Raw genomic sequence first — 21,195 nt, 5'->3', positions numbered from 1 at the left:
AACTTTTTTTTTTACTGGTGGGAATGGGCTTCTTCCAAAGAAAAACAATTATTTATTTATTTTTACTGGCGGGTATGGGCTTCTTCCAAAGAATTTTTATTTATTTATTTATTTATTTTTACTGGCGGAAATAGGCTTCCATAGTTATTTGTGCTCTCCCCACCAGGTAGAAATTTGCCATCTACCTCTGCAGAGCAGAGGCGCCAATCCTGTGAATTGATAAAACCGTAATGTGTGTTAAAAGTGACACACAAAATCGTTCAGTTAAGGCAGAGTACAAAAGTATACATGAGGATGTTAACAGTTAAAGACAAGCACATAAACAATGTTCACAAAATGTTTCATGTTATCACACAAATTGCGCCATAGAAGAAAGAAAGAAAGAAAGAAAACAAAATGCGCTACTACTTGATATATTACGGCCACGCTTTGACCGCACGGACTTACCCACAACACCAACGCCGCCACCATACCACCACCACCACACCACCACCGGCGGCGGCGACAGCGCACACCGACGGAATAACAAGGCAAGATGGCGACGGAGGGTCAGTTCGAGTACGAGTCTGTCCTCTGTGTCAAACCAGAAGTCAACGTGTACCGAATCCCACCGCGAGCATCCAACCGGGCCATCAGGTGAGGCCTGACCGCCGGAGCACTGTGCCCGCGAGCTGTCAGTCAGTGGACGAGCCGTTACCTGCTAGTCGACCCAATGTAGCTTAATGCTACTGGTTAGCATTCTGGTTATTTATTTATTTATTTATTTACTCCATATCAGCTAATTTGTTAGAAATATGTTATTATTGTCTAATTTACATGGGCAGCGTTGTTTTTGGCGCTACATCCGCAGCCGCCCAGTGACATGCCTGACGAAAAATGATGCTTGTCCTATTTGTTATTTTGGAAGCGCCTGATTAGATGTGATTTCGTTTAAATTAGGCCCTCAATTTGATTTAGAACACAAAGATGGACGTCCTTTGTTCAAGGAGACTCGAGAGGTGTGATGTTCAAGTTGCCTCCTAACCTAAGGTGGAGCTATTGTCGTAAAGAAGTGACACAATCTTGTTAAATACATTTTGACCCATTCCAGCTGCACAGTAGTGAACATTACATCCGATTGGTCGATAGACGGCTTTATTGCATTGAGATGCACGCGTACTTACAGCTTGAGTCACGCTTTTTTTTAACAATTGACATCACAAATGCGTACAATCTAGTGGTAAGCGACATTTACATCCTAAATTCTAATATTTATTCCATGAAAATTTGGTTTTAAGGGTTTATTTTGGCTGCTCTGCTTCCAGTAGTGTATGGATGTTAGATTTATCCATTCAGATTTCAGCCTCCATGAGTTAAAATGTGAATCCGATATGCCCAGTGGTTCAAATCAGTAGTGCTGGATGATGTAACTTCAACAATATCGTTTTTTTAACCAGTTGGATTTAAAATTCATCCTGGGTTGTACTATGGCCTGTGAGCTGTCCCTCGATGGCAGCATTTTTCTGTCCACTGATTGGTTGGTCAAAGCAAGCTCAGTTCCACTAGCAAAACACATCTATAGCAATCTGCACACATTCATACATTTAGTAACCAGCAGTTCTACGTGTCGTGTATTATTGGTAGCTTTTTTTAGCGGGACATCCGCCTCACAGTTCACTGCTGTTATTAAGAAGTGGATGAAGTTGTTAGTGCCCACTGAAGGCCCAGATACCAAAAATACACCCCACCACTGGCAAGCAAAAACAACACACATCAATTCATTGCTGTGCACACGTTAATTGCAATCATTCTGTCTCGTGTGTCCCGTCCCAGGGCCGCTGATTGGAAGCTGGACGCTCCCGACTGGTCGGGGCGCATGCGAGTGGTGGCTCGGGGGAAAGTCGCCTATGTCAAACTGGAGGACAAAATATCCGGTGAGAGAGAAGCAGCTGTTACTTGGGTATTGTCTGCTGTCCTCCGTCAGCCAAACGTCTGCTTTTGTTTGTTATCTTCTTCCAAGGTGACACACAAGCTGTGTCCGTTGATGTCCAGTGAACATAACAGTAGAAAAAACATGTATACTGTATGTCGTGCTTCAGATTGCCACCAGAACATTTACCTTGAAGATAATCAGTATTTCTTTTTGGTTCAATCTGCAGGGGAGCTGTTTGCCCAGGCACCAGTAGATGAGTACCCCGGCATCGCAGTGGAAACAGTGAGCGACTCAAGCCGGTACTTTGTGCTCCGCATCCAGGATGACAATGGTGTGTACACTGCATGGAAATTCAAATTTAAACCATGTATCTGTTTTACATGTACATTTCAAGTGACACATCCTGTTTTTCACGGTCAGAACACATTGAACAGGCTGCACGAATATGACAGAATCACATGTAAATAATGCCACAAATGTCAACAACCGGCAGTGACAACACAGAAGTAAATAATAATACAAATATAAAACATTACGTAGAGTTGAGCTATGTCAAAAACAATCAAAATTCGAACCACTTTTTAAAAAAAAAAAATGTTTTGCTTTCTATACCTTTGTGCATTTAACGTTGGAAAATTACTTTTGATACTTACTTTGACTTTAAGGGCTACCCCAAGACATTTTTCTGTTAAGATATTTGCACTTTTACTCAGGTAACGCGTTCAGCCACTTTATACTAGACAGTCCATATATACGGTACAGTAGATCCACCCTTCTGTAAAATAATATGACATTTCTATTACAGGCCGCAGCGCCTTCATTGGTATCGGGTTTGGAGACCGAGGTGATGCCTTTGACTTCAATGTTGCACTGCAGGACCACTTCAAGTATGTGGCTTTAAAACTTCATCATAATTGATTAAAAAAAAAAAAAAATCATTGCATTTTCTGAAACCATCCTCAATAACTCTTTTCCTTTGTTTGTTTCTGAAGATGGGTAAAGCAAGAAAATGAATTCAGCAAACAGGCGCAGGCTCCAGACTCCGTTCCCAAGCTTGACCTGGGCTTTAAAGAGGGACAAACCATCACACTCAATATTGGGGTAACTTTATTTGGATACGATGTCATTAATTGGAATTAAAACTACACGGGTCATCGGTTTACGATGGTCCTGAAGTACAGTGTTTCAAGGTAGCGAATGGTGCACAATGTACCAGTTTGCGCAGTTGCATAGAAGACGACACAAGACTCAGTTATCTCTGTACTTCCTGTCTCTCATTTAATTGTTTTATATTGATGGACTAGACGTGTTTTGTACTTGTTGATGATAGACTATCACATGTTCTGACTTGTGTATGAATTTGGGTTAAATCACTGCTGTGAGAATGAAACCCCGCAGTAAACCAAATTCCAGAAGTAATTGCCATATTTCTTCATATAGCAGCTGGGGAGGGGCTTTATTTACTAAATTGTGGATCTAATGATATCTAAAGCAGGGCCTTAAATTTTTTTTCGAGGCTGATGCCACTCCCAATATTTGACAGAATAAAATTCCGATTAATTGTAAAATACAAATAAATAAATAAAATAGCAGATGAATTGGCTGCTTGATTTAAAAAAATATGTAATGAATAATATAACTTATTTTTTGCTTCGTTATTGCTTACAATAATAAAGATATGAATGTCTTTGTCTTTTAGTATTTGTTAAACTTTACAACAGAAAAATCTGCCACTTTTTTTTCGGTTGTTGGGTTTTTTTTTGGGAGGGGTGTTCAAATGTTTTTATTTTTGTCTTGTGTTGTAATGTGTTTTAAAAAAAAGTGTTTTTAAAGTGCTAATATCAGACAATTAATTGGGCCCTTCTCGCAAGTCAGCGTACCACTGTAACCTGTTTTGTGAAATCACGCAATCCAACACGCACTCATCCAAATGTTTTCCCCCTACAGCAATCCAAAAAAAAGGATAGGACTCGTCCACAGAGTTCCGGTGGCCTAGGACTCCTTCCACCTCCCCCCGGAGGCAAGCTAGCCCCGCCCCCGTCCTCTCGATCTAACAACCATAACACGCAGCCATCTGTGGGAGGAAATGACACAGGTAGGTAATTGTAAGCCTCCGTGGAAACGCTGGTAGAGGTCATGCGGCCAATTAGCCCGTCGCTTGTATTTTTATTTTCCTTTCATGTCGGGAGTATTTTGTGATCTCAGGAGGAACAAGAGGGTACTGTTGAGGTCACCAGGTGTCTTGTTTTTGAGTTAACGTCACTTTTTTTTTTTTTTTTTTTTACTTGCAATTTGTATTGACTTAACATAGCCACTAGCTCAAGCTGTTAGCGGAGAGAGTACAAGTTCAGCTGATTTCATCTTATTTTAGAAATAAAACATTTTAGCCCAACTATCAGCCATTACCGCGTTAATGAGTTCCTAGAGAAGGTCAGAGGAAAGTAGTTTATTTGTTGAAAGAAGTCGCGAAATGGCATATGTTACCTTGGCCTCGGTGGAGTGGCGTCAAACTGTTGCCAATGGGGCTTGACAACCACAGTGTGGAGCTGTGTTTGCCCAAAACTATGGCAAATACACCACAAGGTTGAACACGCTGGAATTTGTGATGAATGAGATTGCTACCTGACATTCAAAAATAATTCCCTGACCACCTGGTTTAAGTTTTATTGTTATAATGGCAAATCACAACTAAAATGACCTTAAAGAAGTTTCCATATGGAGCCAGTCCAAACGAATCAAATTCAAATTGGAATAACTTTATTGGTCCTGCTGGGGAGATTGATTTGATGCAACCTGTGCATAAAAAGAAGCCAGAATCTTTGTCAGAATATGTTAAAGATACAAAGCAAAGACTGACACAGTATATGGGCTGAAATACTGTATGTGCCACTAGAAACTGAATTTGAATCTCTAAACTTGAATAATTGTGGTGAAAAAAATGAATTTGAATAACATAAATTAAATGGGGCTTCATTCTGTATGTTCCTAATGATACACTGTTCTTTAATATATGCGAAAGGAAGCACTCCTTCATCCCTACCTCACCCGATGACTTATACCATAACATTTTTTTTAATGTTAATGGAGTTTCCGCGTTACAGACATCCCATTAACGTGAATTTTTGTTTTTTTTAAATGACAAAACTGAACACACGTTTTTCGCAGGACAGCAACGATATGCAATTTTGCATGTTGCAAAATATTTTATTCCACGTTTTCAATTTATTAAATGAATGATAAATTATTATTGTCCGATTTTAAAAAGAATTGTAATTGTTATTTTAATGTTTAAAATCAGGTATTTGATATACATTAAAACATGTAAAGTATTTTTTTTCCCCTTTGCCTCATCTATTAATGTCCTAGCCCAGCTGTTGACTTTGAAAATAAAGTTTTATTGTATCTTTTCTCTACCAGGTTGCTTGCTGGATCTGGACTCCAGCAACTCCAATTTGGTGGCTCCATCCACTCCGCCCGTGACGGCCGGCTCAGACATGTGGGGAGACTTTGACTCCCCGAAGTGAGCAGAGTCCCTCTTGGCTCTTCCTCCCTCTTCTCTCCCTCTTCTCTCTCGCTCTCTCTCTCTCGCACTCTCTCTCTCTCTCTCTCTCTCTCTCTCTCTCTCTCTCTCAGTAACCTTATGCAGCACTTTTGGCGTCGTCGCTTTCCCCTTCGAGGGGGGGTCCCTACTGCTCCCTGCCGAGCAGGGTATACCCTCACCGCGTCCCCAACCCTTCCGCCACTTTTTGTGTACTGTACTAATTAATCATCTTAAGTTCTAATGTTGTTAGTCTCAAGCCTAACACTAATACGCTCGTCAATCTTTATGTTTATTCCCTCATTTTAACTGTGAACATTCTATAGAAATGTGATTAAGGAAATGTAACAATGAATGCAGTTTATGTACAGAGAATATTTATTTCCAATGTGTATACCCCCAGTTTTCTGTTAGTTATGGAAGCCCATTCCCGGTATTTAAAAAAAAAAAAAAAAAAAAAAAAAAAAAGGTGTTTTTGTAGGAAGGCCATTTCCACTAGTGGATTTTTTTATTTTGTTTTATTTTTTTATTATTTATTTTTTTCCACTCAGAAGCCACAACCCTGTTTCCACCATTGATTTTATTTTTTAGATTTTTTTTTTTTTTTACAGTTTCTGAACACCTTTTCTGCCAGTAAAAAAAGCAAGAGAAAAAACGCTGTCAGATCAACCAAATGTGCGATCCCATCCAGAGGCAATGCTTGAAACAGTTACATGAAGTCAATGTCACACTCACCCGGAATCTAAAAGTTGACTTTATGAAGATATTGTATATTTTGCAAAGATTTTTGATTTTTGTTAAAAAAAAACTTTTTTTTTGGCCTTTTTTTTTTTTTTTAACTGGCAGGAATGGGCTTCCATAATCCGTCATCTGTGTTGTAGCATCTTTTTTGTTTTTGTTTTTGGTTCCCTTTGCTGGGTTAATTATATGCACTTTGTCTGTTTATTACTACGTCTAAATTAAACACTGGGACATTGTTGTAACACTCTTATACGTGAGGTTTACCATCATAATCTTTACTTGAAAGAAACTTTAACTTGAGTGGGTTCACCAAGTGGTGCTGCTCTTTAGCCCCCTACAGTGGACTCTTAGGGCACAACAGCAATACTTGCAGCGTAGACACGATCGAGCAGCTGCTTTCTGAAAACTATCTGCCGTAGTAAATCAGTTTAGAGGGTAAAGGAGGCAGCCAAGTTGTATGTGCCCGGCCCATCTAAAAGATTTGTGATTTAGTGGCTGTGGATGTCAGCTAAACTCGGTCACGACCTCCGTCCTGCTTAGTGAAGTCATTGCCTGTCGTTCTTGGAGGTGGTCGTCATCTGACAACCTGAGAGGTTGTGTGCTACCAACCTCATTTGAACTCCAGGGTTTTGCGTGTAAAGTGTTTAATTTTGGACTGCTGCATTGTTGGGACCAAGCTTTTGTTTGTGAAAAGCGTTTTTGGTTATTGTGATATTGTGTACCGGTACATGCAGCTGGATTATGTTGATTGACAATGTTGATGGATGTTGACTGGCACTTGCAGACATTAACCCTAACAAAATGTTTTACCGTCTAATGTGATTTGTTGTGTATGGAAATGAAGATGCAGAGATAAATATAAGACAGAAACAATGCAACTTCTATTTATTTGATTTGTTCAACAATGTAAATGTGGGAGGAAACAAAATCAAGTGTCGGTATACTCGATGGGATAAAACGTGCGTGTAATAATATACATCATGGATTATTAGTTATCATCTTGCAATGTCAAAGCGGGTCTATGTGCAATGAATGAACTTGATATAAAACCTTGTGGAAAGCTGATCGAGCAAGGAAAGTTGTTTCCTCTACTAGTGACTCTTTTCCCCGTTGCACGCTGTTGCCGTGCAAAGGAAAGGAAAATTGTTTTTGTGGGTCGAAGCCGAGGCGAAAACTCATGTAACGCACCCATCAAGCCTGGCAAAAAAAAACCATTTATATTTTAAAGACTTGTTGTGCAGTTTCATAAAAAATGACTCAGTAGTGCCCCAAATAAATGTTTAAAGAGGAAGTCAACCCAACACTTTTCTTTACAAAAATGTGTTCGATGCAGCCCCACTAGTCGAAACATGGCATTCTGATTAATATTGAATTTGTGGAATGTAAACGGTAAAATCCACCCGTTTTGTACATCTCAGGGGGCGGCCATTTTGCCACTTTCTATTGACCAAAAATGACATCACAGTTGTGCAGGCGCAATCATGGCTCAGCTTCAGACAACGGGTGAGCCGCAAAAACGGACAAAATGGCCGCTCCCTGAGATAGCTAAAAATGGGTATATTTTGCTGCTTAACTCATATTCTACAAACGCAATATTAATCAGAATGCCGTGTTTAGACTAGTGGACATGGACCTTAAGATGTATATCAAGTATATGGAATAAATGCTCAAACGGCTTTCAATAGTGGGCCAAAAGTGGCACTGGTAGTGGAATAAATATTACTAGTAAGACGTTGTCATTCCACCAGTGCACTGAATCGTCTTGTGAGTACAAAATACGCAGACCTTCAGTTGGGTATCCAGGATATTGCATAAATGCTCCAACGGCTTTCCATAGCACCTTTTAAAGGGCCATTAACCCTGCTAGACATGATCCATGAAATGCACAGTATTCACAGGCAATTAAAAGGTAGGACACATAAACATAGATTTGACTCAGCACACGCGTGTATGTGTGAAAAACGGAGGAGACCCCGCTCGTGTTGAGCGTGAGATTTATAGTGTTATGGACTGTTTTGCTGGCAACGTCCCCGGAGTTACGTCTTTACGGGGCTCCGACCTCGCCGGGCGGTCACGCTGCCATGCCCGAGACCCCCGTCAGGCCTTGTTTGCCCAAGTTTTGGGGTTGCCACGGCGATTGCGACAACGTTTCCTATTAGATGACCTCCCGATGCGCCTGGGCCACCCGGACAACTCTCGGCACAGGTCGGCTGTCGGTCAAAGGAGTACAGAGGCGTGTTATGTGAACGTATGGAGAGGTGGTTAATTAACAGCAGCTGGCTCACCTTTGAGATTCTCCTCATATTCGCACACCGTCCTCGTGCAAACCTCATTGTTGATCACGTAGACGCGATGGAGGCTAAGAGTGAGACAAGCAGGAAGAAATGATATGATACTCACAAAAAGTAAGGGATATTGGGATTTCTAGTTCAATTTCAGGGTGAGCCTAAAATGCACGAGAACATTTAGAGGTGAACCCGATTTTGACCCTCTGTGAACTTTGGAATGTCAAACTGCTCAATATTTTTGCACAAATTGCTGTTCTCTCACAAGGAGCCGAATGGCAATATTCACATTTGTTTGAGCCTTCAAATAATGGATGGATGAAAACATTTCCAAGGATGTTCACTTCTATGCCTTTCTGTGACTCTTCCAGTCTCTTTCTTTCAACCCGCTGATGACATTCTATGGCAGTCCAAGATAAGTCTCAGGCGTCGTCTTGGTCTCACAATTTCAAAAAGTGAACAGCATGAATGAAGAGGACTGCAAATACCAATTCTCGTTAAACTATTAAAGCATTTTTTTTCATCGTATTAACTACTCCATACGTTTAAAATAAATAAAAGTGAAACTAATGAAATAAAAACTAAAACAGTGTTTTCAAAAAGATTTTTAAGAAATTACAACAAACCAAGTCAAAACAAAAATAAAAACGAATTATAATGAAAAATCCAAAACTATTTACGTAACATTTCACGTCTAATTCTAGTCAGTTTTTTAAAACTGTTTTTAGCCTCTTGAAATGTACTTTTAGTCTACCTCCTTTATACCTTTTAAGTCAAATACAAATTAGAAATTCCATTTTCAAAGAGGAATTCAATTTAAAAAAAAAATGCAGTAATGTGTTCTATGTGCCTCCACAGTCCAAACACGGTATTCTGATTAATATTGCGAGGATTACACGGATTATCACACCTGTTTTCAGCCATCCAAGGAGGCTGACATTTTATGCAGCACCGCCCCCTGCTCTCGACTGAAATTGAAATGATAAATCCATAAATTTCTCGGCAGATACACACCTGTAAATGCAGCGGCCGCCTATGCATCTCTTGATGGGCCGATGGACTGAGTACATCCTGCTGCATAGGTACATCTCCTCCCTGCAGTCTACACAAGCACACACACACATACGTCATGCTTGAATTAAGAGCAAAGGTGGCAAAATATCATTCTATAGTAGTATACTTTATAAAATCACGCAATTCTGACATCAGGAAATAGAATTAAAAATAACTAAACCGTTTTTGCCACACTTTCTCCTTCAGTGCACCTGTGCTGCTCATTCTGGAATTTACGCCTTTGCCTCCTGGGGGCAGTACAAGACCGACATATGAATATATGGTACTGGAGTCTCAGCTCCTCACTTGGTTTCTCAGTGCAGCGGTAATATTAGTCATTCGTCGCAGAGGATCACGATATATGCCTGTGAGTATTCTTATATTAGCTTCCTACATGTCTTTCTTCACTGTTTATTCGTCGCTTAAAGTGAAACAACACCGCCACATAGATGCTAATTGCTAGCACGTGTGCCTATGGTGTTTTACATCGTATGCTAACGGAGGCTATGCGATTGCTACTGCATTATTAACCGAAGGTTTGCCCACATTAAATAAGAGCAAGACTGTGTTTTAAAGTTTTGTGTGAGTTCATAAAGTGGCCCTGTTTTTAGCCTTATAAAGTACATTGTGATGTTTTATTTATTTGGTCACAAGCATGGATTTGGTTAGCAATAAAATGCATTCCTTGCGGGGAACACATCGTTAGTTGATGAGCGGCTGGTCGAAGCCGAAAATGCCAGCACCATTTTTTTTTTTTGACTTTACTTCTTTCTGTTTATGCCTCTTTTTACATTGGAGGTTGTGAATAACAAGCCTATTTTGACAAAGCAAAGAGTGCAGATTTTTGTTTCCAAATGTAGGGAGCCAAAGTCAAATGTCACTTCAAAAAAAAAAATCCCCAAGTAAATTTGAGAGACCTAAAAATCTACCTAAGTACCGTAAGAATGTATTTGTAGTTTGTTACTTTCCACTAGTGGATATTAAACAACGTGGCAGGTTGTGGTGGCTCACTTACTGACTGGCGGGGTGGCCCTGGCAGGTGCCTCAGTGGTCTCTGGAGACAAGAAAAAGTCAAGTCACAGTGCATACAGAGCAATGTCCTGCTTATGACGAGTCTTCTAAAGCAACATTACCGCTCTCCTGGGCTTGGACTATAGCTGTGAGTGCTGTGGAACACACACAAAGGAAAAACAACATAGGGGGAGTCCTTAAAACAACAACAACAACAACAACAACAAACGCAAGGGCGACTGGAGCATAATAAACAAGATGATTTGTGTGTTCTCTTTGGCAGTGTTACCGTGGAGACCGCAGAGGAGCAGGATCACTGAAAGGTTGCCCATTGCAAAAGGTAAGGTTGACAAACTAGGAGAGAGAAAAAAGGTTTTTTTTAAAATACGGGGCAGTATATGTATGCTGTCTGTTTTTTAACCAATGTGCTGATAGAGTCTTCACTTTGTATTACTGCTATGTATTTTTTATAGTAGTTGTATAGCTGTACATATGGTACGGTTTTCTTCAGAGTCAATTGACCCATGTTCTATAGCTAACAGGTTTAAAATGAACTTTTGAGTATTACGTATGCCTAAGTGTGTAGTGGTTGTAAAAAGTATACACCCCTGTTCAAATGCCCTTTTGTGATATAGAAAATAGTATCAACCTTTTTCACTGTTTTAATTCTTATTTATTTTTTTTAGAGAGGGGAATTAAAAATAACTGAGATCATGTGGTTGCATAAGTGTGCACACCCTCTAGGTGGCTGTGTACACAATTAAACCAATCACCAATCTCATGTTAAATAGGCATCAGTACACATCTGACACCATTTAAAGTGCATCTGGTTAACCCCAAATAAAGTTCAGATGTTCTGCTAGGCTTTTCTTGGCATTTCTTTTCTTTCTAGCGGAAGCCTGAAGGTTTTGAAACTGTTCATAATTCCCCCAGCGTTTTTCCGTCCTCTGATTGGTCGGTCAGAGCAACGGGTTTTACAGCCAACTTTTACTAGTAAAACACTTTACATTGAATAACCAGCATCTCTGGTGAAATGAGCAAAGAATGTACATCTGAAGACAGCTCTATTCTTCTAAACATGATAAGTTATTTTATGGGGGTGGGAGGGGTCCAACTTGATATCGTCAAATAACCTCTTATGTAACGTCTATTAGCATGGATCTTAATATAATTGCAGTATCTTTTTTATTAACCTCTCACTAACTTAGTTATCATATGTTAAAGAAAATACAAGGTCCACTTAAGTGTATTTTAAGGGGGTCTTACACAGGGTGCCCCATATGACCCATAGGCCTCAGATTTGCTCTGTGATTTAGTTTAGTAAATACAAAACTATTAATGCGCCATTGTAGCAGAGGGTTTTTTTTAAAGGGTGTTTTTAAAGCTTTTCTCATTCGTAACGCGAGTTGTTTTCTCTCGCTGACCACACAGCATCATTCCTCTCGCAATGTGTCAGAGCAACTTAGTCCAAGTTGTGAGTTCTCTCGAAAGAATGTGTTGTTTTTTTTGTTTTTTTTTTTTGGGTGCCCAATATGAGCACCCCTCCACCCTTTCCTCTGTTATACTTGTACATTCTTTTACAGATAATTTTTTGTGTGTGGGACAAATCGACACTTTCCAACTGGTCACTTTCTGAAGATCAGTTTAGACACAGCCTGTTGAGCATGTTGGTCATACGTTTTCCGTTTGCACACATTCTCTTAGCATGTTTTGCCTGGTGGCATGTTTGGCAGTTACTGAATCTGTACAGTATATTTTTGCACATAACATTCGCAATCTGTGCAAAATCTCTTTATTTTTTCAGGATTAACTTTAATTTGAGTCATGTATATAACAATCAGTCAGAAACATGCTTAAATGTAAATGATCTCCTGCTTATATTTGTATTTAGTGTCCTCAAAACCCAGAAAAATGGAGATAGTACTCACAACTTTTGCTGTTGTCCGAACTTGCTTTTGTTTGACGACTCCTTTGTCCTCTTGTTGTTTTTCTCCTCCTTCTCTCCTTCTCCCTCCTCCTTGCCCTCTCCCTCCTCCCGTATCCTCCATCCCTTCATTGTTTTCACAATTTCTCCCTGCCCCATTCCAACAAGCCTAATTGATAACACACTGCTTTTGTATTTTATTCACGCAATATTTTAATAGTTCTTATTTTCAGAAGATGTCTCAGTTTACGCAGTTTATCACACCTAATCATAAAAAGTGGCAAAGTTCAATAATCAACTGTTGACTAAAATACAGTCAAATTCCAGGAGTGTGTTTTATATTGTTGGCACGGTGGACAAGTGGTACTAGCACTAGTTTGCAAGTTGGGGGTTTGATTCAGGGCACCGGCCTTGACAAACAACCATTCACACTTTATTGACTCAAGAAAATATTATTCAGAAGGTTTCTAATTGTGGTATCCAATCTAGTAGAATATATGGGTACGAACCAGTTATCTGTCTGGGACTGTTTTTGACACAACCAGCAGGAGGAGCCAAATTGTCAGTGGTAGCATCATTGAAAGTTCATCTGAGGGGTTTTCAGATTTATTTGGTGCTGCATTACTGGACTTCAACATAAATTGTACAAATTAAAAAAAAACTGATATTACTGTCCACCTATTTGATAAACCGATTGATTGATTGATTGATTGATTGATTGATTGATTGATTGATTGATTGATTGATTGATTGATTGATTGATTGATTGATTGATTGATTGATTGATGGCTATTGTGTTTTCATGATCAAATGCAATTGCTGTCCACCCTGTCATTATGAAATAATTACCCCTTTAAGAAGCCATCTGATGTTTTCAGGGACATTATGAGCAGCATTTTGTCTTTCTTCAATGGAGGCTGAAACAATGGCTAGGCATTTAGTCTTCTTAATTTTCATCATATTACATGTGTGGTTGGATGTTGTTAAATTTCAAATGTCCATTCTGTCATAGTTGAATATCAATTGATATTTAAAAAAAAAAAAAAAATCTTTCCGGAATTCGAAATATCCAGTACAGAATCAGCTTGCTAACTGAATCTTGCTGCTAAGTGAAGGTCTTCCACGTGGTCATTTAAAAACACTTGCCTGAAATGTCCACCCTGTCATTGTCCACTTGGCGCACATATTTTGCTGTTTTCATGCACATTGTCTGCTTGTAGTTACTTCATTTTTTTTCTTTTAAATAAAGGAGTTTGACCAATATGCTTATTAACAGCATCTACTTAATACAATACAATGAATCTAAAGTTAAATGGAAAACCTCAACTTTTGGGGGGGTGAAATGGGGACATCCTAAAGGCCAAACCAAACCGTATTGTCTCCTGTACACTTGACTAATCCGAACACTACATACACAATTCAGCAGTCGTAGACAACAAACGTGGCAGATGTCTTCCAAGAGCGAGGCATCCATCATTCCCCTGGCACATCGGGGTTACACAGAGTGCCTGTTGGGTTGGGTGCTTTGTGGGGGTGGGTGAATTGGGGCACTCCGATGGGCCTAACAAGGTCGCCGGAGAGGCTTTGATGACAGCTTGACAGATGCACAGTACGTAAGCAAAAGAGAGAATCCAACTGGGATGATCCATCCTGTGCCCGTGTCAAGCTGACACGCCAGACCGGAACAGTTCGGAAAACATTGCAAGAAAAAGAAATGGGATGACGATTGCAAAAGCGGGGAGTGTTGGTCAGGTGCAGTAATTTGTCAATTCTGTTTATCGATTCCTCTTGGGGGAAAAAAACCGAATCAGTGCTTTGATTGGGGTTTGTCCACTGGTGAGGCCGCTTAAAGCACCTCATTCCCTAAAGGAATTGGATTGATAAGCAGTTTTAATAATGGAATTGCTACATTTTTATCATTCGCATCCCTATATAGTCAACACTAGTCATAGCTCATAAATAACAACATGCGACATAACAGGATTTTTTTTCTTTCTTCTCAGTTTGAGTTTTTAAAAGTGGGAAACTACTTTGCATACAGAATGTTTTTTTTCATAGTGCCAAGTTATCAAAATAGGTGTTGTATATAGTAAAAAAAAAAAAACATTTTTACTTTTGTACTTGAGTACTGTATATCTCAGAGTCTGTACTCACTTTTACTTAAGGAGTTGAATCAGTATTTTTAAATTTTTTTTCTTTACACAAGTATCTTCTACTGAATTACAGATTGTGAGTTCTTCTACCACTTCTGGTCAGGTGATGCAGAAGAGTGCATGAAACATGCCGGACAGTAAACACATGATAAACTCTCGGCTCGTTTATTACTCAGACGCGATTTGTTGCTGCATGCCGGTGCTGTAGCACACGTTAATAACCGCCTTCCATATCACCCCAGGACATGCTTCTCCTTCCGCATCTCCCTCGGGTGCTACGGAAAAATGTTTCACCATTGCTGGGCTCCCTCTCGAGAGAACCCAAAAACTCCAAGTGAAGTGCTCCAATGAATCAGGGTTGAGAAATGAAAGCCGCTGGAAGGTAAACAAAGCCTAATGACAGAGAAAGGTTGGATCGTGGCGGGAAATTTTAATACGTGATGACACTCGTCACCGCAAGGATGCATTTCAGACATTTGGAAGTCTGTATTTATTTCCACACCACAACCATCAATCAGGCTACCATTTCACTGCTATACTGAGAGAAGTATATAGTAGCATCTCTTACGTGCTTTTCTCGTCCAACGGTTACATTATGAAGTCCAAAGGTAAAACACACAATTGTAAGATATCCCCAAAAATGGTTGTTTATATGTTGACCAGTCCAGGGTGCACCCTGCCTGTCAGCCTGAGTCAGCATGGACAGACTCCAACTCGCACCCTCATGAGGGCAAGTGCTAAAGAAAATGGATGGAGGAATTTTCCAACTATATCACAGCTCTGTGTTAAATATAAAACAGATATCGGAAAGAAAAACACAGCCATTTGGTGGGCCACAATCCCCTCACAGACCCTTATGCAAGATGGCCAATGCATGTACAGTAGTTTCTATTTCTGTCAGATATCAGTTGATGAGGCGCTCATCGTCATACACCCTCGATGCAAAAACTACAGACAAATTTTTCAAATATTGCAAACTCGGTGCTTAAATGACAACAGTCTACTGGAATGTTCCAATATTGAAGCTGTAAAATGACTTGAAAATATCATCTAGCGTCTTGCTGACATTTTTGGTTAATTTGATTTTTTTTCTTTTTTACTCTTTCTTGACACCCTGTTAAATATAAAAAATATACTATAATTTACATTTGTTTGCTTGTTCCAAAAGAACCCACAGGTTGACACGCGGGTTATAATTTCAGAAGGCAAACAACTATTTTCGAAAAGTACGCATTAGTGCAAAAGCGGATATGAGCGCATTTGAGAGGATTGAGCGCACGAGCCTAAGTGTCACGAGGGTTGATAAACATGAAGAAAACTCTCTTCATCAAGAAAGGCAGATTCAAATCAGACAAACCGTCTCCTAAACACATTAGTTTGTGCTGTTTTCAGGCCTGTTTACGCCAGGCAAGCCTGACTGTGTGCATTAGGAGGGACTGTGCTGTGCAGATAGTAGCGTCAAGGTGATGATGTGCGGAGTAAATAGACGGGCCAGGGGTCTATTTATAAACCCGTGTTGAGTGTCCCTTTAGCCTGGGTTAGCGCAGGCACTGCATTAGCTACCGTCCAAAGTCAAACTCTTAGGCAGTGCAATGGGATTGTTACTTGGAAATCTCAAGTCACGTTACATCGTCCTCCTTTTTTTTTTTTTTGTTGCTGTTGTTTTTATTAGAGCAACCAAAGTGTTAAACCAAAGTGAATCCATTGTTAAACCGTGTGAGGCTGTTTTAATTTAGTTTGACTGGAGAACTCATCAGTACACGATTCAGTGTTCCGAATGGCCATAAAACACTGCCCAACATTCTTTCGGGGGTGCCGTAACCAGAGTGCGAGTGATTTTTCATGCAGTGATTGTGCCACTTTGACAGATGTAGGACAAGCATTAAGTATGGAGGTCAGTGTGTGTATTATATTGCACGTGAACTTTTTTTGCAGTGGTCGGGAGTAACAAAATACACATACGTAGTAGGTAGTCTGTTTCTGAGTATTTATTTTTCTGATGACTTTTAACTATTACATTCTGCATTTGCAATGTCTTTTTTAACCGTTGTTTCGCCTTTAGCTAACATTTTGGCAAGGTCATCACTGCCCCCAATAGCACTGGAGTGGAACAGCATTGACTGAAACTTTTGGGGTTTTTTTTACATGTTGATTTATTTATGAGTATTTTTTTTTTCTCTCTAGCAAATTATGTTTGTTGTTGTTGTTGTGGCTTGGCAGACGTCTGAGCTGAGTTATTAGTTGTTGATTAAATGATTTTTTTTTTTTTTTGGCATAGTTCGCAGTCAGTAGAAAGTAAGGTGGGCATAAGCATTCAAATGAAATGCAGTGTTTATGGGTTATGGCAAATGTTGTTGGGACCCATTAGGTTGAGGTTGGAAACAGCTGCCGAGTGGCTCAGACATTCTTCTCACCCCGTGACTATGGCACATGTATAAATCAAACTAATATCATAGGATATATTTTTTTGCTTTTAATCTCATTATGTATGTAAAGTGACCCAAGATAGCCAAGGCAGTCAAACAATGAGTTCTAAATCTTAGTTATTTTTCTTTATTGTTCTCTACAATTTGTATGCATCATTGTGTGATATATACGTATTGTGGGATTGATCATATGAGTGAAAAATAAATAAACAAGCCTTGTTAATTACAGTGGCAATTTGAAATAGAGGGACTTTTTTGTCTTTTTTGTATATTCTGTTTTATTATCTTCAATGGTATATATGACATAAAGCCACATGACAAAATATGATTGTATTTTATACACACACACACACACATATATATATATATATATATATATATATATATATATATATATATATATATGAGAGAGAGAGAGAGAGAGAGAGTATATGACTCCACACAAATTTAAAAGGCATTTTCATGAATTTTTATCATACTCTTTTTTTATTAAAACACACATATTTACAAACTGGAATCTATACAACAGCAGTCGTGACAATGATATCTCCATATATACTGTATATGTTTAAAAATAAAACACAACTATGGGAAATACTGAACATAATATTTTTCAATAACCTTTATACACACACTGGCTTCAACATTAGGTACACTTGCACAACTTCATTAATTGAGATTCAATGCAATCCTCCCGTAATAAAGACAGTGTTTTTTGTTGTCATATGTAACACATCTCAAGTATACATGAAAGAAGCATTATATCATTTTTTTCATCGCAGCAAAGGCTACTGGTAGGTGTTTGCAATATTTTCCTACTTCCCTCATTATATTGTTGTATGTCAATCACAGTGAGCATTATTATCTTTATGCTGATACAGCTTTTTCACCTAATATTGTGATTAGATAAATTTTTTTATTCCTTAGTAAGGTAACAGCACTTTGTGCATTCAAAAGTTTAGAGAAGGTCACATGACGTTCACCGATAATAGTTCGAGAGCATTTTAGGCTCACCCTAAAATTTCACCTCAAAGCCCAATATCCTGAACTTTTTGTGAGTAGTGTATCTGGTCAAGTAGAAAAAAAAACCAGTTATGTTGTCTTATCTCTCCCCTCGTCCTTCCCTGACAATCTCCTCCTCCACTCCTCCTCCCGCCTCCCTGATTTTCCTGGCCTCCCTCTCGGCCTCCTCGACCCTCCTCCTCTCCTCCTGCTCCGTCTTCATGAGCCAGGGTCCTCCCAGGTAGCTCAGGATCTCCTCGGGGTTCCCTCGCCGCTCGGGGTCGGGGTGGAGCAGTTGTCGGAAAAGCGCCATGACAAGAGAGCTGAGGCCGTGGAACTGTGACGGAGGCGGATTGTTCCGGTGGTTCTCCTTCATGATGGTGTAGCAGTCCGCTTCTTTCTCGCCCGTCCCGCTCCCGCCCTCGCGCTCAAACCAAGCCTTGTATTTGGTGTAGCCCGGGTCGTCGCTGGTACTCTCCTCCCAGGGGAAGCAGCCGGTCAGCAGGCAGTAGGTGAGTATCCCCAGGGCCCAGCTATCCATGCAGGGCTCCACCGTTATCCAAAGTGGCTCCGTCTTCTTCTTCTCCCCCGTGACATCACACTCCTTCGCCTTCTCCGCCTCCTTGGCGGACTCCACCTCGGGAGTGCAAAAGGGCGACTCGTACCAGACAGCGCCGACGGTGTAGCCGATGGCCCGGGTCAGGCCGAAGTCGCCCAGTTTGACCCAACGACACGAGCTGTCGCACAGGAAGATGTTCTCGGGTTTGATGTCCCGGTGGACGAAGCCCAGGGTGTGCAGGTGGGTCACGGCGCCACTCAGCTGGGACATCACCCTCTGGACGTGATCCTCGTCCAGGCCGACCTACAACACACATGAAAGAGCCTAATTGAATTGAGTATTGGAAATGCTTACTGAGTTGCTGTGAGCAGTACAGTGATACCTTGACTTACAAGTAGCCTCAAATGACACCAGCACTGGCTAATGTGGCTAATGCTATTCAGGGTCCGACATCCTTTGATACGGTCGACCACTGTAATCTGTTGGCTTTTTTGCAGGTGGGCATTAGTGCTCTAAAATGATTTAGTCCTACGTGGCAGGCAGGACGTTTGCATGAGCCTAGGTTGCGCTGAGTTCCACTCTTCCCCACTGTCGTGTGGTGTTCCACAGGGTTCAATTTTGGGGCCCCTGCTGTTTTCATTGTATTTGCAGTCCCTGGGTTCCATCTTAAGAACGCAAGATATTTCCTTTCACTATTATTCAGATGATAGTCAAATCTATGTCCCGCAAAGCAAAAAGGATGTTTTCTTCTTAATGCCACTTTTATCCTGTCTGAAGGAAATCAAAATGCCTCAATGGCACTGAGCTTCTCGAATTTCAATGAAAGGCTAACAGAAGTTATGGTGTTTGGCCCCAGTGGCCCTTGTACATCCCACCCTGTTGACCCGGGCCCCCTGGCGTCTTATCTAAAGCCAACAGTTTTGAACTTGGATTTTAAATTGGACAGTGATTTTAAATTGAACGGGCAAATTGGTGCAGTTTTTACATCCATCTTTTTTCATCTTAGGCAGCTGGCTAAGGTTAGGCCTCTCCTTTCACAACAGCAGTTCGAAACAGTAATCCATGCCTCTGTTACATTACAGTAATGTACTTTTCTTTTGGCGTCAGCCAGTCCTCCGCCAGTTGGTCCATAATACTGCTGCTCGCCTTCTAATTGGAGCTCATAAGAGGGAGCACATAACTCCAGTTCTGGCCTCCCTTGACTGGCTCCCTGTACCTTTTAGAGTTTGTTTTGATATTATTTTTATTTGTTTTGTACATTTTCAAATGGTCTTGCCCCACTTTACCTCTCTGAGCTCCTCCATCCCTACGCACCTGCCCGGTGCCTCAGAGTCTTTTGAGTGGTGGCCCGACCATGGGGCCAAGCCAGAACCGACTTTGGCCCTGATTTAAAACAATTTCAGTCATTGACAGGTAGACATTGATATTGACATTTATGTCTCATCTTAAACAGGGGTGTGCAAATGAGGGGGCCTATGTGGCATCTCCCATCCATATAAAGCAAGGAGCCACACACCATACGGCAGGTATACATTGACGGTAAGCTGATTTTTTTAAAACAATTTTATTTGTGTTGTATTTAGTTCCCCGGTTTCTTTCAGTCTTTCTTGCTTCACTGTATTATGCCCCGTAGCATTTGTCAAGTCATGTTGACTGTAGTCCATAGTAGTGATCGCAGCATTTGCGTGATGCCCTGTCACTCAATGTGAACCTAATCGTGGCGTGCTGAGAACAAGGCACACACACTCAGTGACGCCGATGGAAACCTCCTGCATCACTTCACACACCTCCCTGCTGCTGGCATGGCCGTGAGAGCTGAGTGTTCTCGCTCTTATCGCTTACTTTGCTTGTTACTGGCAGTGACAAGATGCCTGCTAACCTTTATCCACATCTCTTTTTTGCTGACATAGGCAAAAGATTAAAATAGGCTCACTACTATTAAAATGTAGTCTTTATACGGCCTACCGAGCGTTTACATTATCCAGACTCCCGTAATATTTGTTGTTTTAATTTAGATGATTTTTCTTCTTAAATTGGCTAGAATAAATATGTATGTAAATTTTACGCGTTTTATTTATTTTGTTGAATAGTTGGTAATTATAATTAAATATGAATAATTAAACATGAGAATGGATTATTATTTACTAAAAACTAAACTGAGTAAATTACTTAGTTGTTTTTTTTCACATTTAAAAAAAATCGACAAATGACCTGGCCCATTTGTCTTTTATTAAAAATCAAATGTAGCACCCTTGAGTACCTATTTTGGCCCAGCTCTCTCGTATAGTCACACACATCACGTGCCGGTCAACTGACCTCTGATACTATCACGCTGTACAGGTCACCGTAGAGGCCGGCCTGCTGGGCAAAGACGTAGTGCGACGACGTGGAAAAAAAGATCCCCAGTGCGCGCGTCAGAGAGGGATGCGTGCAGTAGGAGAGAGACAAGTTGTACTCCCTCAGGAAGGACGTGAGACTAGTGGACTGACGGGGGAAGAACTTCAGAGCCATCGGCGTTCCTGCAAGGAAATAAGGAGTGAAAGTCGGACTCACCGATGGACGTTTAAAATTAGAGGCGGGCCGGCCTATAG

General features: G+C 40.5%; 3 protein-coding genes and 2 long non-coding RNA genes across 9 annotated transcripts in view; 2 read left to right on the top strand and 3 right to left on the bottom strand.

Moving 5' to 3' along the window:
• The window catches only part of LOC147143206 (uncharacterized), a 52,579-nt gene extending 51,723 nt beyond the window's left edge, over nt 1-856 (bottom strand). For both annotated transcript variants that reach the window (XR_015087976.1, XR_015087975.1), the window contains exon 1: nt 448-856. This is a non-coding gene — a long non-coding RNA (uncharacterized LOC147143206). The remainder of the gene's footprint in view (nt 1-447) is intronic.
• Nucleotides 442-7,256, top strand: necap1 (NECAP endocytosis associated 1). Its single transcript, XM_086039256.1, has 7 exons — nt 442-636; nt 1,813-1,913; nt 2,139-2,243; nt 2,718-2,799; nt 2,905-3,013; nt 3,860-4,007; nt 5,330-7,256. The coding sequence occupies exons 1-7, from the start codon at nt 536-538 to the stop codon at nt 5,434-5,436; spliced, it is 753 nt and encodes a 250-aa protein (XP_085895382.1). The 5' UTR covers nt 442-535; the 3' UTR covers nt 5,437-7,256.
• On the bottom strand, nt 7,060-12,535 carry mfap5 (microfibril associated protein 5). Its single transcript, XM_086039263.1, has 7 exons — nt 12,469-12,535; nt 10,830-10,894; nt 10,663-10,695; nt 10,545-10,583; nt 9,491-9,578; nt 8,477-8,550; nt 7,060-8,401 (listed from the first exon to the last, which is right to left on the bottom strand). The coding sequence occupies exons 2-7, from the start codon at nt 10,870-10,872 to the stop codon at nt 8,289-8,291; spliced, it is 390 nt and encodes a 129-aa protein (XP_085895389.1). The 5' UTR covers nt 10,873-10,894; nt 12,469-12,535; the 3' UTR covers nt 7,060-8,288.
• The window catches only part of LOC147143203 (uncharacterized), a 13,331-nt gene continuing 1,932 nt past the window's right edge, over nt 9,797-21,195 (top strand). Inside the window, exons 1-6 of one of the 3 annotated variants that reach the window (XR_015087974.1) lie at nt 9,797-9,896; nt 10,824-10,880; nt 18,276-18,425; nt 18,501-18,557; nt 18,699-18,844; nt 20,058-20,143. This is a non-coding gene — a long non-coding RNA (uncharacterized LOC147143203). Of the gene's footprint in view, nt 9,897-10,823; nt 10,881-18,275; nt 18,845-20,057; nt 20,144-21,195 lie in introns of all 3 variants that reach the window. The other 2 variants (XR_015087973.1, XR_015087972.1) reach the window with 2 other exon arrangements.
• Nucleotides 17,531-21,195, bottom strand: part of sbk3 (SH3 domain binding kinase family, member 3) — a 12,646-nt gene continuing 8,981 nt past the window's right edge. For both annotated transcript variants that reach the window (XM_086039252.1, XM_086039253.1), the window contains 2 exons: nt 20,921-21,123; nt 17,531-18,907 (listed from right to left, as the gene is read on the bottom strand). In XM_086039252.1, coding sequence (XP_085895378.1) covers nt 18,146-18,907; nt 20,921-21,123 — 965 coding nt within the window. In that variant the 3' untranslated portion in view covers nt 17,531-18,145. The remainder of the gene's footprint in view (nt 18,908-20,920; nt 21,124-21,195) is intronic.

The sequence above is a fragment of the Filicampus tigris genome, chromosome 8 (genome assembly GCF_054856515.1).
Source record: "Filicampus tigris isolate MCC_2025a chromosome 8, RoL_Ftig_1.0, whole genome shotgun sequence".
Classification (NCBI taxonomy): Eukaryota; Metazoa; Chordata; class Actinopteri; order Syngnathiformes; family Syngnathidae; genus Filicampus; species Filicampus tigris.
The sequence above is the reverse complement of the archived record's forward strand: the minus strand, read 5'-3'. Positions and strand labels throughout refer to the sequence as shown.